Genomic DNA, 19,789 nt, shown 5'->3' with positions numbered 1-19,789 from the left:
TCTGCATCACCACCCTGTAAACCACTGACGTCACTGTTATGGGACGGTAGTTGTTTATGTCGGCTTTGTCCCCCTTTCCCTTATATATCATGCTCATCCTGCTCAGTCTCCACCCGTCAGGGGCTTTACCGTCCATTATCATTTTGCTCACTGCCTCTCTTAATGCTTTCTTAGATTTTGGGCCCAATGTCTTTATCAACATAATTGGGATGCCATCAGGACCTGTCGACGTGCTACTAGGAACCCTCTTCTCTGCCCTTTCCCACTCGCTTTGTGCCAGTGGAGCCACTGCACTGACTAGTCCATCCTCACCTGATTGAGCACATGCTATGTTTCGTTCTTTAAATTTTTCTGTCATCATTGTTCTTATATGTTCCATTGCCTCATCTCCCTCTAGTCGAACACCTTGAGCTGTAACTATAAACCTCTGCTCTAGGCTAGTCTTATTACTCAAGGAGTTGAGATGTTTCCAAAATTTCTTCGCTGCCTTTCTATCCTTTTTGTTTACTTCTGACAACCATTGGCTCCCCTTTCTTCTGATCTTCTCATTGATCAAATTGGATGCTTCCCTTCTACAGTTTAAGAAGTTGTTCCATTTTCTGCCTACATCAGCTTCTGGTTCACCCCTCTGCTTTGAATATCTGTGTTCCCTGGATGCTTCCTGGCGTTTCTCTATGGCCTTCTTAACCTCCTCATCCCACCAGCTGTTGGGTTTACGTCTTCTGTTCCCTTTTGTCCTGACTCGTACCTTAGTAAGCTCTAGCTCAAATAGTCCTGTTAAATTTGCATATGTCCATTCTGTTTTTGTATCCTCTGAAATTACTTCCTCAATTTGCTGGGTTGCTATTTCAAGCTGCTTTTCCGAGTAAAATATCCCACCTGGTTGTTCATCTTGCCTCCTACCTACTTTCATTTCCCTTCTAAAACTCACCTTAATACGTTTGTGATCACTACCTAGACTTCTGGAGCCATATTCATCTATGCTCATTACATTTAGCCTATCGTGCATCCTATGTGACATTAGTGCATAATCTATCGTCGACTGCAGGCTCCCTACCTCCCATGTTATGTGCCCTTCACACTTCTCAGTACTGTTGCATACAACTAAGTCATGCATTTCACACATATCCAGCATCATGTTGCCTGTTGAGTCTGTGTACCCGTCCATGTCTTCTATGTGTGCGTTCATATCTCCTAGTATAATAATCTCACACCCTTCTCCTAGCTCATTAATGTCACTTGATATGCATTCCAGCATTTTTTTGTTTTCCTCTTTGGCATTTGCTCCTGTCCACAGGTATACAAAGCCAAGGAGTGTCTGCTCTCCTGCAACTTTCCCTTTTAGCCATAAATGCTCCTTGCATTCCTGTTTGACCCTTTGCCAGTTCATACTTTTATGAATGAATGCACCAATTCCACCCCCTTTTCTGCTGCCCTCTGTTCTAAAAGCGCTGCTGCAGGGGCGCTGCGGCGCGCCCCCTGCAGCAGCGCCCCTAGCGGCAGCGGCGCACCGCGCTTTTCACACCATGGATCCATGGAGGTAAGAAATGCCGCGCAATTCTAGCCACCCTAGTGGCGCTATGGGGAGCTTTCCCTTTGGTTATGTTAACTCTATGAACAGCTCAAACAGCTCCGCTGTTAAAAAACCTTTCTCTCATCGTCGTCTTTTTTTTTTCTATTTTGTCGCCACATATATAGTTTAGCCTGTTACTTGAAATTATATTATGGCAGTCTCGAATAAAAGCCGCGACAACTGCAACGTCGCGCACAAATTCTCGCAGGCGAATGCAGCGCTTACTTTCTGTAGCGGAGAATACTATTTCCGGGGCGCTTGCGTCGTCGTGTGCGCGGAGTGCGCGCACTACCAAGGTCAGCATTCCCGTCGGCAACGTCGAGGCCACCGCGACCTATTTCGTACGTGCCTCGCACAATCGTTGCCACTTTGGGTTTCCCCGCCGTTTGTGTAGTTGGTCCCACATCGTTGTGCAGCCGGGTGAACTTTCTCGCTCGCGACCATGGGCACCCGGTCCTCATTAATGCTCCAAGAGGAGGAAATCCAGGAGATCCAGCAGGAGACTGGCTGTGAGTTGTTTCGAGAGTCTTTAAAACCCTATCCATGGCCGGAGCACTTGTAAATGCCGTTGTCGCGGTCTTTGAACAACCCCCCGTTCATCCGAGGTCGTTCTTGCAGTTTCGCCAAACCAGATCGAGCGGCTGTACAGCAGATTTACCAGCCTGGACAAGACTGACAACGGTACACTTAGGTAAGCGAGCGCATAGAGGGTGTCCGAAACCATAAACTAAAGCGAGGCCCCTTCTCTGTGTACGGCTACTGAATTGTGCCGACAACGTTCGTTACGTAGGGTCCGTCGAACACTTTCTGTATGATCTAAGGCAGTCTACGTAAATGTCTGTTGTCTGTAGCGTGACAGCTTAGCTACAGCTCTGTTTCGACATGCTGTCAAAGTGCACAGGTGTAGTTAATAACTTTCGGCTCAGTGTTGCGTTAAACTAGACGAAATAGCGCCGGTGAAGGTCTTTTATCATCCGTTTCCCTGGGCTCTCCATCATGCACACATGCCGACGTTGTACAGCTGAACTTAACTAAAAACTGTAGTAGAATCGGATCTTCGCTTGCCGCGTTGTGTCATATATACGAGCATGCTGGTCAATGTGACGTGCTTAGAGTTCTCCATCCGTTTGTGTGCAAATATGCTAGAAGATTGCCGTTCCTTTTAGGATTCAGGGTTGTCACTTGTCATACGGGCCTCTAGCGTACGGGCCGCTGCTTGCAGTATTTTCATATGCATCATCTCTCTTTGAGAACGGCTGCGGTACGGTTTAGATATTGGGCGTTGATATTGGTCGGAGCCATGTTAGAAACCGCTAGCGTTGCGTTGTTAGGCTCCAAGTTTACGTTGAGCTTTCCATTGTTTACAGCCGCGAAGATTTCCTACGAATCCCAGAGCTAGCCATCAATCCACTGGGCGACCGCATTGTCCACGCCTTCTTCATGGATGCCTACGACGACCGCATCAATTTCCGCCAGTTCGTCCGGGTGCTGTCACGTTTTCGACCCCTGAAGAAGAACAAGGAGAACAAACTGAACAGCCGCGAAGAAAAGCTGCACTGTAAGTATCACCATTGATGGTGACGTTATAAGATTGAAATACTGTGCTTGATTCTATATGACAATGTCATCACAAGAACTCTAAAAGCACTGTTTGTTTAAAACTATGACTTAGTTACATGTATGATGTAGACTTTTTCTTAAAACCTTTAACAGAGTGTCATACCTTTGCAATCTGAGGTTTTTTCATAGTTATCTTAATTTACAGGCTTAGTCTGGTTGTGTGGCCTGGAAGCACGTTCGCACGCCGTTGTGCTAGATGGTGATGTTTAGGAATAAACATTTGGGCGTGTATCTTCTTTGTGGTGCGTCTTCTGCGCACAACTTGTTTGTTTCTAAATATATTTAGCTGCTTTAAATAACGAGGCATATTTGTGTAAAACCATGATGTGGTAATTTCTAGATTATAGCAGCACTGCTTTTAGTATAAACCGCATTCACGCGATCTTGAGCGCGACAGCGACAAGCGACGCGATGGAGATGGCTGTCGCGGTCGCTCGTCGCCTACAAGTCGCACCGCATGCGAGCGACGACTTTGAGCGACGTCTCCCCGGTGTTGCCGGTATGAGGGCAGCAAATACTCGCCGAAACTGGCGTGACGCTTGCTTTATTAATTTAAGTTGATGTGTTTTAGTGTAAAGAGCAGCATAAATATTTCTAAAGGTCTTGCACTACGTTATTATCCTTGCACGTATCAAAATCTAGTCGTTTGCTCGTTCCGTGCGACAATCGGTAGTACTTGACTGATGTATATCCAGTTCCGGCTTCGCGCTATTGGCTAGTCGCTCATAGCACTTCCGGGCGACGAGCGACGAATTCTAGATTTCTAGAACCGAGCGATTGAGCGAAAAGACCAAGCGATCTGTTCGCGCGACGGCCCGTTTCGTCGCTCGAAGCCGTCGCTCGTCGCCGTCGCGCACAAAATCGCGTGAATGCGGTTTGGGCTTTTCTCATAATTACACATATTGAGACACATAAGCATGCATAATTCATTTTCTGAATGCCATGCTTACTGTTTGATTCTCCATACAAGACTGAAAGGGTTCTTCTGTGTAAGTGCACAAGGATGTGCAACTGGGTTACATTTGGGCTCTTTACTAGAGGTAAGTAAATTAGAGCAGGCACTGCAACATGTCAAGAAGTCGCAACTCACCCCTGTCACTGCCCAGTGTCCTGTGTAGCTGCCCAGTTTTGGTGGCTTCATGTTTGTCAATGGAGCACAAGCAGTTGCATATGCTACAACTCGAATGTTTACTTTATTGCCTTGTATGCCATTTTGCCGGCAATCACAGCCACTTCTGTTACTCAGCAGAGAGTGAAAATAGCAATAGCACATCTTTTAGGCAGTAAATGCTGAGTAGTGCTAAAGCACTTCAGCGTGATTCTAAATTCGTGTACAGACCAACACTTCTCTGGAATGGTCAGGCTACTGGCTGTGGATCATGCATGCAACATCAGGCGGTAGTCATTGAATTCAATATTTGTTGGCCGCAAGCACACAAGCACGCACGTGACATGCGTGGGCAACGTTGTCAATACTGATACGGAACAGCCGCCACAGTGGGGCTGCACTAAAAGCAGGAAGATGATGCATTCGCGCTTGATATAGCGTTACCATCTTGGCCTCCGTTGGCTTCCATGTAAATAAATTGTAAATAGCCTTGGGCATCAGCTACACGTAACATTATTTGGTGGAGGTGCATGGATGTTTTGCAGCTTGCAAGCAGTGTCAATATTTACAAGCTGCAAGTCTGCTCGTGGATGGAGAACATACAGTTGAGCACCTTTATAAGGCCATGCAGTGCGAGCTCTTGGCAATCTCTCAACTAGTTTTGAACCAGCGGCTGCCACCAGCTGTCCCAGGTGCGGTTTAGAGCCATCTGCTCAACAATTCCATTTCCACACGAGTGTGATAGAGTCTGTACTCTAATAGTGCGCCAACTAGCTCGACTTCTGCTTATATGTAAGCTGTTCTGAATGGTTGGCCTCTGGTCACAGTGTTAGAAAGGCTTTCAGGTGGAGCTGATGGTCATTTAAATTCTGCATGCTCGTTAAAGAAGACTTTTTCACAGTGTTGTTATATAAATAAGAGTCCAGCATGTGGTATTACAACGTGCACAATCACCACATTGGCGATGCGCTTATGCACATTAATGACAGGAAGCCAATCTCGTGGCCGCATTCTAATCGCACTTGTAAATTGATGCCTGGTACGCTTTCATTCATTACACTTTTTTTACTTACTCATTGCTTTCTTGAGAGAACATGTACCTACGGTAAGTTATTGGCACCATCGTGTAAGTATATAGGGAATATGTCATTGATGCGTGCTCCGACAGGCTTACTTTCAATGCGTAATGAAAATACAGTTGTCTCGATTCGTGAAAACGTCGCACTTCTCTTACAGTAGCAAAAATCATCCAGGCTTAAACATTAGAAGTGAGTACATCGAGCAGCAATAATGAACGAGTAAATTAAAGCTTAAGCATTTATCAGAATGCAGCTTGTGTGCTACATTGAGTTTACAGTGCTGGTGCTACATCTGCATTGGTACTGCAGGACACGGTGCTGCCAGATGAAATGGAGTTCGATCCAGGTGGTGCCCTGGGTATCTGACGTTAATTCCTCACCAGCAGCCAACAGAGCATAACGCATCACCATAAGTGAAGCGGTGACATTTCCTGATGGAAGAGCAGACATGCTTCGCAGGCAGTTTTCTTACCTTTTAAGTCTTGGTCAAGTGTCTGAGGCAGCCCGAAAATACTACTGCTGAAACTGCGTCTTTTGCCAAAACAACCCTTTGCAGCGCAATATGTCCTGTGTATAGTGCTTCTTACAATTTTGTGACAAATCGTGCTTCAAAATGTTTTTCACAAGCAAAATCTTTTGCTTGCAACACATGATCCTTTCGCTGAATAGCATGTCCTAAAATTTTCAAACACCGCGAAAGGATCATGTGTTGCATCGTTCCACCTGCCTTTTTCGTCAAACTTTCAAGCAATTTCGTGGTCCTCTATGGCCATACCTGGCCCTTGCGCCACTAAACACAATACATCATCATCAAACTTTCAAGCAGTCTTTTTCCTTCGGAGCAGCAAAAAGAGACACCTGCTTGCACGACTTGTACCCCAAGTTACAATGTGGTACAAAACACTGCCACGGCCATTGGATAACAAAAAAAGTTGCGGTCTGCAGCGTCAGGCGAGCTGCAACGGGAGCCAGTGTGAGCACCGTAGTGTTATTCGCGGCCGCTTGGTTGGCCTGAACGGCGCTACCTGTCGAGGATAGGACACATTGGCTCCTACGGGCGACTATGTTCGTGGCGCATTTCTTGTGCTTTTTGGAAGCCAGTCCCCAACAACAGTCCTCGACCGGTGATGCCGCAGCAGATCACTTTGTTTTCGATTCACACGGCATGCGCAACATTTTTTTTTTTATCCAGCAGCCGTAACAATGCTTGCCCATCTCCTCCCATTCAATGAACTTATTCCAAACACTCAGAACGAAAATGTGGTCAACAGCAATGAAATAGGACCGCAACACAAAGATAGCAACGCAAAGATAGCAAAAGAACCATACCACTCAGCACTGATGAACAGTGAAGCTAGAAGCCGAAAGCTTCGTGGCATCTAGCGTGCCCTGGTGGAAAAAGAGAGGCATGTCCTCATTCTCCACTTGGCGGCTAAACGGCACAGGTGGCGCATTCTTCCACCTGCCTATCTACCATCGTGTCTCTGGTAGACAGCTCAAATGCCTTCCAGAGTGTGCACAAGTTGGACCCTTGTCAACTGTGCTGTCTAACTTGTCAGAGAGCCTGAAAACAAAACAGGACAAGCATTTTCTGTCACAGCATCAAGCAGTGTCTTAAAGATCAGTGATGCCCTTTGCCTTTCTCCTGTGTTTTTGCTCGTGCTCTCTCTGTCTCCTCATACTGTTGCTCATTTCATGAAGCATGACAGCTGGAAAAACGGCAGGCATTTTGTAGAAAAGGTCTGCCAATCTATTAGTTAGCCTTCTTTCTTTAGGTTTCTCCTTTGAAGTTCATAATCAGCAATAGCATGTGCAGTATTTTGATGTAAAGAATGCAGTCAGGGTTTTAAAGCAAGAGCTTTAAGTGCCTTGTTACACAGTGAGCACGGCGTTGAGCGTGAGTGAAAACTCGCTAGCAATCCCAGCACGGTGCGTGCTGTGTTTCTACCAATCACACAGCGGCGCGCCCAGTGCTTTCTACCAACCATAGCGCGGCCCTGCGGCATCCTCAGGAGCTGCGATGCCAACCGGGCGGGGAAAAGAAAAAAAAAACTAGAACCTCGCTTTTGTGCATAGTGCTTGCCACCAGCATTTCCCGGTAAGCATTATGGCTACATAAGCTGCTGTTGCCAGGAAGCTTGAGAAGCTTTGCCAAGAAGCGTGAGAAGCAGTCAGGGATCTTTGAATGCTATATCGCATTCTACTCTGAAAGGCAAAGCTTGAGCATTTCCCAATTTTTAGTCTGTATGCTCATTCTGAGGCATGCTGGCTTGTTGACCCGAGAAAGTAACATAAGGTAAAACTGACAGGCGGTACAAATATTCACAAATACTAGTGCGAGCACCAGGTATGAGGAGAATCTTTGGTGGATTTTGCAACAATGTGTGGTTACTGCTCACATATTTCTGCTGGTTTAATAGCCTTCAGGTTAACTTATCTCCTGAGGTTACATTTTGTAATAAGGCAGGATGTAATGGTCACTGGCAGATCCAGAACAGGGCTCGCGCCCTTCACTGGGACACGCTGGCTGAAAGTGTGGAGCATGCAGCAAGCCCACCCACCCTCAGTTTTCTCTGCTTTAACGAGGCTCCCTGGAGACTACCCTGGATCCACCCTTGGTAGTGGTCGCCTTGAATGAAGCCATGAAGCACATACATGAATTGGTATACAAAACAGTAGCCACTTTCATGGTTCATGTATGTTGAATTGCGCCGGGAGGCACTAATCACGGCACAAATAGTAACAAAAATAGACAAATAACACATCCAGGCAGGACAAGACTCCAACTAGCCCTCGCCTTCCTCTTTCATGGTGTTGCATCAGTCTCTGTTTAGGGTTTTGAATGTTTTTGACGCCATTCAGCGATGATAGTACACAATTTGTTGAAGGTATACAAGCTGCTACTTGTGTAACAAAAGCTGTTGCTGGGCCACATGTTCATCTTCCCATGGGACTCATGATGATCTAAGGTTCCAGATTCCTTGGTGAGGTGTATCCTTACAATGTGAACAGTGCATGCAATGGCCAGCAAGTCTCGCTTAAGTCCTTGTCAGCCTTTGTGCTGTTTACTTAGTAATATTAATCCCATAATAGCCCAGTTCACCAACTTGACAACTTGTCCTTACTTCACAGTGCTGCGGACTAGTTATAATCTTCCTCCAACATAGCTTGAGGAGTAAGCTTCACTCGGTGTGCACAGTGCTTGACAGAAGTTTCAAAGCCAGTATTAGTTGAGTTTCAAAGTTTGTCACCAAGACCTGTTTCGTACCTCCTGTGGCATGCCTGGTGCTCTGAAGCACAGTGAATTGAGGAGCACTGTTCTTAGTGTGTGTGAAGTAACAAATGTTGCACAGATGCAATCCAGACACAACTCCGGTCACATGTACTTTGGTTTCAAAACTTAAGACTGAATTTTTGTTGTGTATGCGAGCAAGTCCAAGGATACAAAAAATTATCTGGATACAAACACTCCTAACGTTGCCATCACATTGTTATATAGCATCACATTGTTATATAGCATCACATTGTTATCTTCCAGTTGCCTTCAAGATGTACGACCTCGACGACGACAACAAAATCTCCAGGGATGAGCTCTTGGCTGTGCTGCACATGATGGTTGGTGCAAACATCTCCGATGAACAGGTGCGTTATCTTACCTTGACTTTGAATGATAGTCAGGGGTCTTGCTGAAGGGGGTGGAGCACATCATTTTTACCGCCCACAACATCCACAATATTAAGTTACAAAACACCTTGCATTTCTTTCTAGGAGTCCTTGATATTGAGGCACCATTCTTTAAACTGGAACAAAATGCTTGTTGTTAAATAAGGAGGCTGATAGGAAATTTCTTGCCATAGGCACCATTATTGTCATTGCTGTGTAGGCAGGCATCAGAATCCAGGTGGTTTCCTTCCCAAATATATCAACTAGGGGTGTTCCATCCTTTGAAATGTCAACTATAAATTGGATAATAGCCTTTTTTATTCAACTCCTATTCAGTTGAACAGTTCACTATTTGAAATTGTAGAGTATTCATTTGTGTTCAAATGACAATTATTGGAGTCGTAAGGGAGAAGGACTGATGCAAATGGGGACCGCCCCGAATGATTGTGCTGCGTGAGAGCCGAGGCTGTTGTGCACCTGTTTCTGGGCAAACACACGGGGCAGACAACTTCTGCTCATTAACTTGCAGTCATTCATTAAGAATGCCTTGCTTTTGAGGCAGCCTTTTAAGGCAAAGCAATTTATTGTTTAACCAGTCTTGCCACATTTTTGCTCCATTAGAACAATGTGCAGTGCGGCACTTATAAGGGCGGCGGGGGGGGGGGGGATGCTTGCTCAGAATTTTACAGTAGGCTTCCAGTTGCAAACATCATCATATGCATTTATCAAATAAGGTTAATATGCCTCGTAGTTTTTTACCAGACGGTCTCCGCTCATACTTTCTATTTCACTTTGTTTAGAAATGAGAAATATCCGATTCAGTATTGAAAGATCATTTTTCTGAAATATTCGTATTTGACATTGTTATAAATTTTCACTATTGAAACACCGTTAATATTGACCAAGCACAATGCTGCTTAGCTTCGTTGATCTGAGGAGAACTAGCATATCCTGCATGCATATGTGAAATAACCCTGATACAAAAGTTTTCAATGAAGACGCCTTCATTATTAGACTTTTTTTATGACATGACTGGCAAGGTCAAAAAAGAAACGTGTGAAATCGGACCAGCTGACAATTCTGTTTTTCTCAAAATGGAGCAAGCAGGAGGTGCATCTTGCTAAATGCCATTCGTATACTAGCCCAATCAAGATGGGCTAGCAACACAATAGAGATTTCAGATTAGCAGACGAGCAAATTGTGAATAACTTTCGCTGCTTGCCGTTTTGTATGCGTTCATCCTAGTCTGATCACCTTAATTTGAAGCATTAGAGCATTTCATCTTAATTTCCTGTCGTAATGAAATTGTTATGGAAGGATAGTGTACATTACAGATCAGGAATGCATTTATTTTGAATCACGAGGACCATATGTGCACTCGTCCACAAAAGTTTACGGACTGCAGGGTCTCAGATGTTTAATTACCAAGCAGTTTGTCATTGCAGCCAGTATAACCACACAACACTACATTGTTTGCAAATACTACCAGTACAAGCTGTAAATCCAAATACCAGGCTGTGTTGAGAGGCTTTAGTCAGTTTTTCTCAGAAACGTGGTGCATAAACTTATTTGCATGTACCAGCACTCACGTGAGCATGTTTCTCAGGTGTGGAGGCGCTTGTGGTTGAGTGGAAAAGTGTTGTATTTACTCATGTAAAGCTCGCACTTTCTTTAGGATTCTTTACAGAGCGCAAGCCTTATATGAGTCAGGCTTATGGCCACTCACTTAAGCCTCAGACTACTGTGTAGAATAATGCAATCACTAACAGTCAACCATGAACACCTTTATACAGTTGTCCTCATCACTTCCGCTACCATCGTTGTTTGATGAGCTCGCCTCATTGGCAATGTCCCAAAGCCGGTCGTCTTTTGTGTACAGCTGTTTTGGTAACTTTGCGGCGCTGCTGAACACAAATTTGTGGTTTCGATCCTGGCCAAGACAGCAACATTCCAATGGGAGCGGAATGCAAAAACTTTCATGCGTTGGGTGCACATTAAACAACCTTGGGTGGTCAAAATTAATCCGGAGTCTGCTATAGTGGCGTGCCTCACAATCACATCGTGGTTTTGCCACTTGGAGCCCCAGAATTTAATTAATTAATTTTGGGAACCTAATGAGAAAGTCACTAAATTAGCACATTTTTAGTCAGCCTAAGGGCAACTTTGTCTTTTTGGTATCATATTGACTTTTAGTGGCTCTTTTATTGGCTCAAATAGAGCTATTAAATTGCCCTGGTTAAATATTTCAAGGGACATTGGTCAAGTTCATGCCTTGCCCCTGTTTTATCTCAGTGTTGACCTACGTGCATCCGTTTGTCGCTACTTCTGAATACATACCAAAGAGCTCATTAGTGAGCCATCTGGCTGCATCAAAACTGCTTTTCTAAGCAAAGCATAGTCTTCAGATGTGATATCGGTTTATTAGATAAGATGAGCTTGTTTCCCTTTTTTACATTAGCTATCGACACACAACTGTAAAAGGTAATTGAAAGTTTTATATTGTGGGAATTGCGTTCGTCCATTGCGTCGCTGTGCCATAGTGCAATACGTTTTGGGCATAGGGGCAGCATCGTAGTGAAGTCCCCTTCAAATTTAGTGCGGGGGGGAGGGGGGCTGCTACTTTCCCTCTCTTTCCTCCGAGGGCGCCGTACAGCAGGAAAAGGGTAAAAGCTTTGCTGTTGTCTGCCCCCAATCAGACCAGGTGCTCACCTGATTGGTCTGTTTGGTTGGGAACTCGCATCCCCGCTCTCCTGGCGGCTCAAGCCGACCGTGAGAAGCTTTCGGACAGTGATACGAACAGTGCTTACTGAATTCCGATTCTCCTGGTCAGCCCTTTTGCGGGCCGGCCCCACCGAGAGTCCTCGACCTGAGGCGGGCACGAACCTGTTCACTGCTCCTGTTCTGGAGGGTCACTGAGACCTGGCTCACTCCATGTGCATGGTGGGAGGCTATACTGAGCTGAAGGAACAGTGCCCTGGTAGCACGGTCGTTGGGAACCATATGGTGGTGTGTTACAACGTTTTCTGATACTGTTCTGCCACCCTTGAATTGCGGGCGCTCCGGCTCATGCACACTGCGAGGATAGGGTGTAGTAGTTGGACATCGCCAAGGTAGGCGTATAAAAAGTGGACAGTCGCTTTATCATACGCCAAAGAGGATGAAGGCGAAAGCCTGCGCGCTCCCAAGACATTCATTGAATTACTTTGACTTTCTCATTCGAATGTGTTGTTACTTCCTATAACTCCTGCCAAAGATTGTGGGTTCAAGTGCCTTAATTAACTCTACCTTCATTCACTGTGCTTTAATTAACTTTGCCCTAATTAATACCAAAGGTAGTGGGTGCAATGCATGCCAAATGTCATGGGTTTGACTTATACCAAAGGTCGTGGGTTCGGTTGCCTTAATTAACTCTACGTTAATTCACTGTGTCCTCATTCACTTCACCTTAACACCAAAGTTCGTAGGTTCGACTCCCACAAAAGGTTGTGGGTTCTAGTGCCTTAATTAACTCAATCCTAATTAACCGGAGCTTAATTAACTTTTCCTTAAGTAACACTGAAAGTCGTGGGTTCGACTCCCACCAATGGTTGTGGGTTTTGGTGCCACTTTTTGGTGGCACACAATTTTCCGGACGGTCAAATTTTCTACCCATGAGCCATCAAAGGCTCTTGCCTTAATAGTCTTCCCTGTTGTCTGGGTCCTCTGAATGAGCGTCCACTTCGGGCACACGAAACATATGTGGCTGAGCTGATCGTCCCCCCGAGGGCTTGGATCCTCAGACCCGGGTGGGGGTTTAGGTGACTCCCGGTCGAGCACCACAAGTTTTGAAAAGTAATAAGAAAGATGTCTAGAAAAAATTTAAATGTTAAAAGCACAAAATTTTCAGCATGTTGTCATTGTCACTTAGCTACCTGAAATTGGAGCGTCTCGGGCTGTGCCCTGGCAACCTTGTCAAGAAAAAGTTGCCCAGCACTAGTGCAGGCTTCAGTAGATCTATGGTTCATCCAGACTTTGTACACCCAGCAAAATACATGCAAACACAAACAGTTAATCCATTTTATGCTTGTGTTACAGTCAAACCCACTTGAAGTCCTACAAAAATCCCATTCTTATAACCAGGTTGCACAAAAAGCAGAGGGGACAAGGATCCAAACATTTTAACTGGACAGAAAGAACTACAGTTGAATACACTTACAGCATTACTGGTTTTAACAGTACATGAATGTAACAACAAGCAGCCAATGCAACTTTTGTATGTATTCTATCGTGAAATAAACTGCCTACTGCAATGCTTCCATGCCATATTATTGGTGATAACATCTAAATCTGGCTACTACTGGGTGTGTGCACCGAAAGGTAAGAAAAATGAAAAATCCTTGAAAAAAAAAATGTGAGCCACCGCATTGACCCCACACCTTTGTCACACCTGCTTTTGTACCACACACCCTGCTCGGCACACCTTCGTCCCATCACCCTTGCACCCCTACGATATACAAGTCGACTGCACTGACGTATGAGGGGTGGAAGGGAGAGGTGCGAGAGGACCTGCGATGCATAGGGCAGTGCAACAAAGGTGTGGGGCAGTTACAGCGGCTCAGTGTTGTTGTTTTTTTTTTAATACGAAAGTATTGCCTTTTCTTTTCTGTTCAACACACTCACCCAGTAGCCAGATTTAATTGTTATAACTGATAACACAGCATGGGAATATTGTAGTAAGTGATTTATTTCGCCATAGAACCCATGCAAAAGTTGATGGTGCATCAGCTGCTCATTGTTATATTGTTGTAAATAGGTTCGACTGTATATTATTTGCACAGTGTGTGATTGGTGCATTTTTGGCTTGTAGCTGGCAAGCATTGCAGACAGGACCATAATGGAAGCCGACAAGGACGGCGACAACATGATCTCGTTTGAAGAGTTTTGTGCCACGCTGGACAAGACGGACGTGGAAGAGAAGATGAGCATCCGGTTCCTGAACTAGGGCTGTGCCTGCAGGCAGCCTCGCACCCACCTGCCCAGTTCCTTCACCATTTAAGTTATAGCCGCCTCCATAGACCTGTTGTTTCTTGTTGCTGTTGTTTCATTGTCGTGAGACTTTTACAGAGCCTTCTATGTGCTGGCAATCATTCCAGTATCGCTTTTACATGTACCGCTGAGAGATCAAATATGTTTCTTATGTACACCAAACATCACGTGTATATGTCTGCATTTCTTTAAATTTACACTTCCTTAACAAGTACAGCAGGGGCAATATAATGTAAGGTTTCCTTTTGCTCAATTCTATTCCTTTGTTATCGTCCACCTTCAGTGGCAAACCAGTCATCATGATAACGTAGGCAGATTGCTGCTCAGACTACTGATAAAATGCAAAATGGAATAGCTTTGGAATAGAATCAACACATTATCTCTGCCCAAAACTCCATTACAGCTATCCTCTTGGGGACTAAGCCAACTTATTATTACTGTAGGTGGGAGTACTTATGCCATGCAAAGTAGCATCCAGTCTTGCTTTGTCCCACACTTTTGATTCAGTTTATTGGACAGTACATTAGCATTATTGACGCTTATGTGACTCTCATCATCTCTCGCGGTCCATTTTGCTTGGGAATTGCAGGAAACTGCACTGATTACATGCTTTTAAAGAGCTCTTGTCACAGAGACACAAGCGGTGTGTGGTCAGCTCGGCTGACTAAAAAAAACAGTTGACGTGTTGTTCCTCAGTCGCCTCGGCAGTGTAGCAAGGTTTGTTTACTTTGTGCTGCCAGCACAACGGCTGTCCAAAAATGCAGCATCCTTTCCATTCAGTGGCTGTGTGCAGCCTTTTAGGCTAACACATTTCATCAGAAGGGCTCAATGTATGTGAAACCGCAAATTAATCCATGTCAGTCATCGCCATACGAAGGAATTGTGCACATTGAGAAACACTAACAATTAGGTATACAGTATTGTGATGGCAGCTGAATTGAACACTTCCCCAAGAACATTGCCACATGTGTAGTTGCATCAGTGGCGAAAGCTTAGAGCAGTCTGTCCTGATGCTGCACAGATATGGAGTGACATAACTGCCAAGGCCACTGTTGTTTAACACAGTTTTGACCCTGGCTGTTTACAGCATTTTTATTTTTTTTTTCCACAGAAAGGAAAAGAGGTCAGTTAAGGACAGTGTTATCGCCTTAACTTGAGTCTATTGCAGAGGTATTGCAACTATTAATTATTGCAGAGGTATCTACTATGTGCTGTTGATATGTCATGACAGTTGATTTCATTATAACCTGTGGTCCTTTAGGGTGAGATTAAATGGATGTGCTTTATTTAAATTGAACTTCTTAAATAAATTGTAGGGTTTTGCACAGTAGGTTATAAAAGGACGCCATAATAGAGCGCTCCAAATCAATTTTGACCACCTGGGGTTCTTTGTGGTGCACAGTACACAAGCGTTTTTGCATTCCTTCCCTCATTGAAACATAGCCTCCAGAGTCGTGATCAAACTCGCAGCCTTGTTCGTGCTTGGCAGTGCATCAACGTAGCCACTGAGCCTCCAGCTGCGGGATATGATGCAGTATTGGCATTAGTTTGTCATGTAACATCTTGATGGGAGAGACACAGCATATAGGTATGCTCCGAACACTCTTCTACCTTCGCAAACTTGGCACGCCCACCCCCCTAAATTGACAATGATCGACTTCACTATTATCTCCTCAATATTTACTGCAGCACAAAGTGACAGAATGTTATTGAAAATTTGTTAACTCTGCAGTAGTGTGTTACAACTTTGTGTTATCAACACTTGCATGCCATTAGCGTGCATCTGCTTTATTTGTACCTGTGCGTTTGTTCTTTTATGAAATGTCAGGTATCATTGACTTTCTTTTGCTTCTAGCACTGCTTCCGAATATCTCTAAGTATTACATGGTATATATTTATTTCTGTAGGAGCAAGCTTTTGTACCTACAAAGATGCCATTGGTGCTAATTAGAGGTAAAGTATAAAAATTCAAATGATGCGCAAGGCATGTGAATTAGCTGAAATTAGAACTTAAGAGGAGTTCATGTTCAGGGAAATAACAGCGCAAGATAGACAAAGACACAGGCAAAGAAGAACACAACAGAGGCGCTGTGTCGTGTTCTTCTTTGCCTGTGTCCTTGTCTATCTTGCGCTGTTATTTTCCTTAACATGAATTCCCACCAACTCCCCGAAGTTTCTCTTCTAGTACTTCAGAGGAAGCTTTAGCTCGGGAGTGCCCCTATCTAAATACATGTAAAAGGAGAAGTCGTTTTTCTCGGCAACCACTGCACCAAATTTGACGAGGTTGGGTGCATTCAAAAGAAAAACTTAAAATCTAGTGACTATTGGTTTCGAATTTGATTTAGATCATCAATTTTTGTTAACAAAAGGCAAACATCACAAATTTTAAGACGATACTATGAAGTTTACAACTCTAACTCAGCAATGAAAAATGATATCACAGCTCTGTGAATTAGTAATATGGAAATACAATGCAACAAATTCACGTAAGATATAAATACATGTTGAGTTTGTCTGCTTTAAATGATCTAATAGATGCCATTTACAGAAACGCGATATCTGTTCTTGATGCAGAGCTATTAATTTGTAAACTTCGGGCTTCGATTTCTTTTTTCGAACTTGTGAATTAAAAAAAAATTATTTTAACAAAATTGAGGCCGTAAATCAAAATTCCGTTTCCAACAATCACTAAAATTTAACATTCTCTCTCAAATGCAACAAATTTCATTAAAGTTAGTCCAGGGGTTATCTCAGAAAAGCGTTTCTGCATTTTACATGTATTTGAATAGGCCATGCCGGAGTTGGGCCCGAGCTAAAGCTTCCTCTTAAGACAGTCCACCGTCATGTTCCACGAGTGCAGTTGAAAACTTGTAGGGATGTGGATCAAATGGATATAGACTGGTGTTTAACAATGATGGACGTCCCCAGAGTAGTACCACTGATATAGTACTAGGAAAGTAATGACTGGCATTGTGTGTACAGTGCAGTCAACTGTGCAGGAATATGTGCAAATGTTTTCCTGTGGTAAGGGTGGAATAGCCCTGCTTTTAAGTAGATGACTCTTGAGTGGTGGCGCTTGCACCTTTCGACAATCTTGTGCAGTCAACCCTGTCGTAGCTCCAGCTGCCATTTGAGGCTGCACAGCAGTGTGTTGCCTTTAATAGGTCCATACTGCACAATGGACCCTGGATGTTATTATCAGGTAAGAATAGAAAAGATGAGTAGAATAGAATAGATGAGTAGAGTGGAATGCTTTGCATCTCATTTGTTGACAAATCTAGAGGCAAAACTGCTCGAATGTGTGTGATATCGAACCATCATCAGCCTATATTTACGTCCACTGCAGGACAAAGGCGATCTCCAATTATCTCTGTCTTGCGCTAGCTGATTCCAATTTGCTCCTGCAAATTTCCTAACTTCATCACCCCACCTAGTTTTCTGCCGAGGCTTCCCTTCTCCTGGTATCCATTCTGTAACTCTAATGGTCCACCGGTGATCCATCCTACGCAATACATATGGCCTGCCCTGCTCCATTTTTTCCTCAATGTCTACTAGAATATTGGCTATCCCCATTTGCTCTCTGATCCACACCGCTCTCTTCCCGTCTCTTAATGTTAGGCTTAACATTTTTCATTCCATCTCTCTTTGTGCGGTCCCTAACTTGTTCTCGAGATTTTTTTTTAACCTCCAAGTTCCTGCCCCATGTGTTAGCACCGGTAGAATGCAATGATTGTACACTTTTCTTTTCAACGACAGTAGTAAGCTCCCAGTCCGGATTTGGTAATGCCTATATTGTATGCACTCCAACCCAATTTTATTCTTCTGTAAATTTATTTCTCATGATCAGGGTCCCCTGTGAGTAATTGACCTAGATAAACCTACTCCTTTACAGACTCTACAGGCTGACTGATGATCCTAAATTCTAGTTCCCTTGCCAGGCCATTGAACATTACCTTTGTTTTCTGCATATTATCGTCAAACCCACTCTTACACTTTCTCGGTCCTCAATCATTTGTCATAATTCGTCCCCATTGTTGCTGAATAGGACAATGTCATCTGCAAACCGAAGGTTGCTGCGATATTCGCCGTTGATCCTCACTCCTATGCCTTCCCAGCAGTGGCGTAGCCAGGGGGGGGGGGTTCAACCCCCCCCCCCCGAATTTTTTTCCGCCCCCCCCCCCCCCCCTACTTACCCACCCTTTGTTTTCGTCGCTTCGCGCTGACATAATTCATGAAACTGGTGCTACTATCACAATTTAATTCCTGGGCGCTTCCGTTTGGGTTGGTAATTTACAGCGAATCATGTCTGCATATGGAAAAAACTGTCACGGTGTTTGTCAAGGCTTTCACACTCTGTGAAGTTTTGGGCGAGAATGTGGCGGCCGCATTCTGAAGCAACAAATGCGCAACAAATGAAGCAACAAATGCGGCAGCCACATTTTAGATGATGGCGAAAACGCTCGACGCCCGTTTACTTAGATTTAGGTTGCACGTTAAAGACCCCAAGGGGTCGAAATCTCCGGTATACATTTCCGCCGCTTCCCTTCAGGTGCCCGTTAGGCCGCGCTCGCGCAGGATTTTAGGCTACGTTCACACTTTGTCTCGAAGCTGTAGGAAGCGGCAAAACCTCGCCTAGGCGGCAAAACAGGCAGAAAAACAGGCTGCGAGCCAAATCGGTCTCGGGCCGATTTTTTCGCCATGGCGAAGCGGAAACGCGGCGGAAAGTCGTTCTGCTTCACGGGAAGCTACACTAGCATGTAAACCACCTGTCGTAAAATGGCACCGGGCACCAAAACCATGACACCAAAAGTGTAGGCTGTAATGCTGATCGACGCGATCAAGAACCAGCCCTTGCTCTACGACAAGAGTGGCACTAAAACGTACTGTCCGCAATACTCGCGATAGTATTCAACGTCGCGCGACCGGAGGTGCGGCAACGAAGCCTTGGCGTGACCCAACTTCTCGCGCTTTTGCAAAGCCAGGCGAACCCACCACCGCCGTTTCCGAGGTGTCCGCGTCTTCCGTTTATTCATTGTCCACTTCTAGAAAACAAGTAGGTTTCTTCTTCCACTTCCATGGCAGACAATAGTTAGGCAGATTCCTCGTTGGCGCTCCATAATTCTCCTCGCACGTGTACGGTAGGTTGCAGAAGTCGCGGGGTGCTTTTCTCGTCGCGACGATAGATTGGGAGCGTAGGTCTGACGTAGGACGCGCAGGCTTTGGCGAGCCCCAACACAAGGGCCAGCCCGGGTTTTAGCTGTGGTGTTCCCGTTGCCCCTTTGGTGTCCTGGAGGCGCCGACAATACGAAATGATGAAATGTTATTACAACTAATAAAAGCTATTAAAGAAATATTATCACGCCTAGGCACCAACCTGTGACTCAGCGCTACCGCGCCCGTGTGAGGAGAATTACGGAACGCCAACGAGGAATTTACCGAAGGTCGCAGATGGCACGCGAAGTTGCGTAAAATGATCACTTTTGATGACGGTACGTGGGTAAATGAATGAACATGCCGCTCGAAATAATGCGATAATGAGCGCCACCACGCCGACAAACGTACGCAGACTAGATGGATCTGGACGAAAACGGCAGCGGCGGCCGCGGCGGTATCAAAACAAATGTGAACAACTTGGACAGGCGCGGAAAAAATTTTCCGGCCGCTTAGGCCTTTCCGCCCGGTGTGGTGGTGAAAAACATTTATTTGTACGACAAAACGTAC

The 19,789-nt window shown here is 44.8% G+C and overlaps 1 protein-coding gene across 1 annotated transcript; it reads left to right on the top strand.

The window, feature by feature from the left end:
* The first annotated feature begins 1,857 nt into the window (after positions 1 to 1,857).
* LOC119457487 (calcineurin B homologous protein 1) lies at positions 1,858 to 14,230 on the top strand. The gene is made up of 5 exons (XM_037719072.2): positions 1,858 to 2,082; positions 2,192 to 2,264; positions 2,941 to 3,131; positions 8,919 to 9,022; positions 13,890 to 14,230. The coding sequence occupies exons 1-5, from the start codon at positions 2,016 to 2,018 to the stop codon at positions 14,022 to 14,024; spliced, it is 570 nt and encodes a 189-aa protein (XP_037575000.1). The 5' UTR covers positions 1,858 to 2,015; the 3' UTR covers positions 14,025 to 14,230.
* Positions 14,231 to 19,789: the final 5,559 nt, after the last annotated feature.

This window comes from Dermacentor silvarum, chromosome 7 (genome assembly GCF_013339745.2).
Source record: "Dermacentor silvarum isolate Dsil-2018 chromosome 7, BIME_Dsil_1.4, whole genome shotgun sequence".
NCBI classification, from domain to species: domain Eukaryota; kingdom Metazoa; phylum Arthropoda; class Arachnida; order Ixodida; family Ixodidae; genus Dermacentor; species Dermacentor silvarum.
Note: the sequence above shows the minus strand (reverse complement) of the source record. Positions and strands in the feature narration are given on the sequence as shown.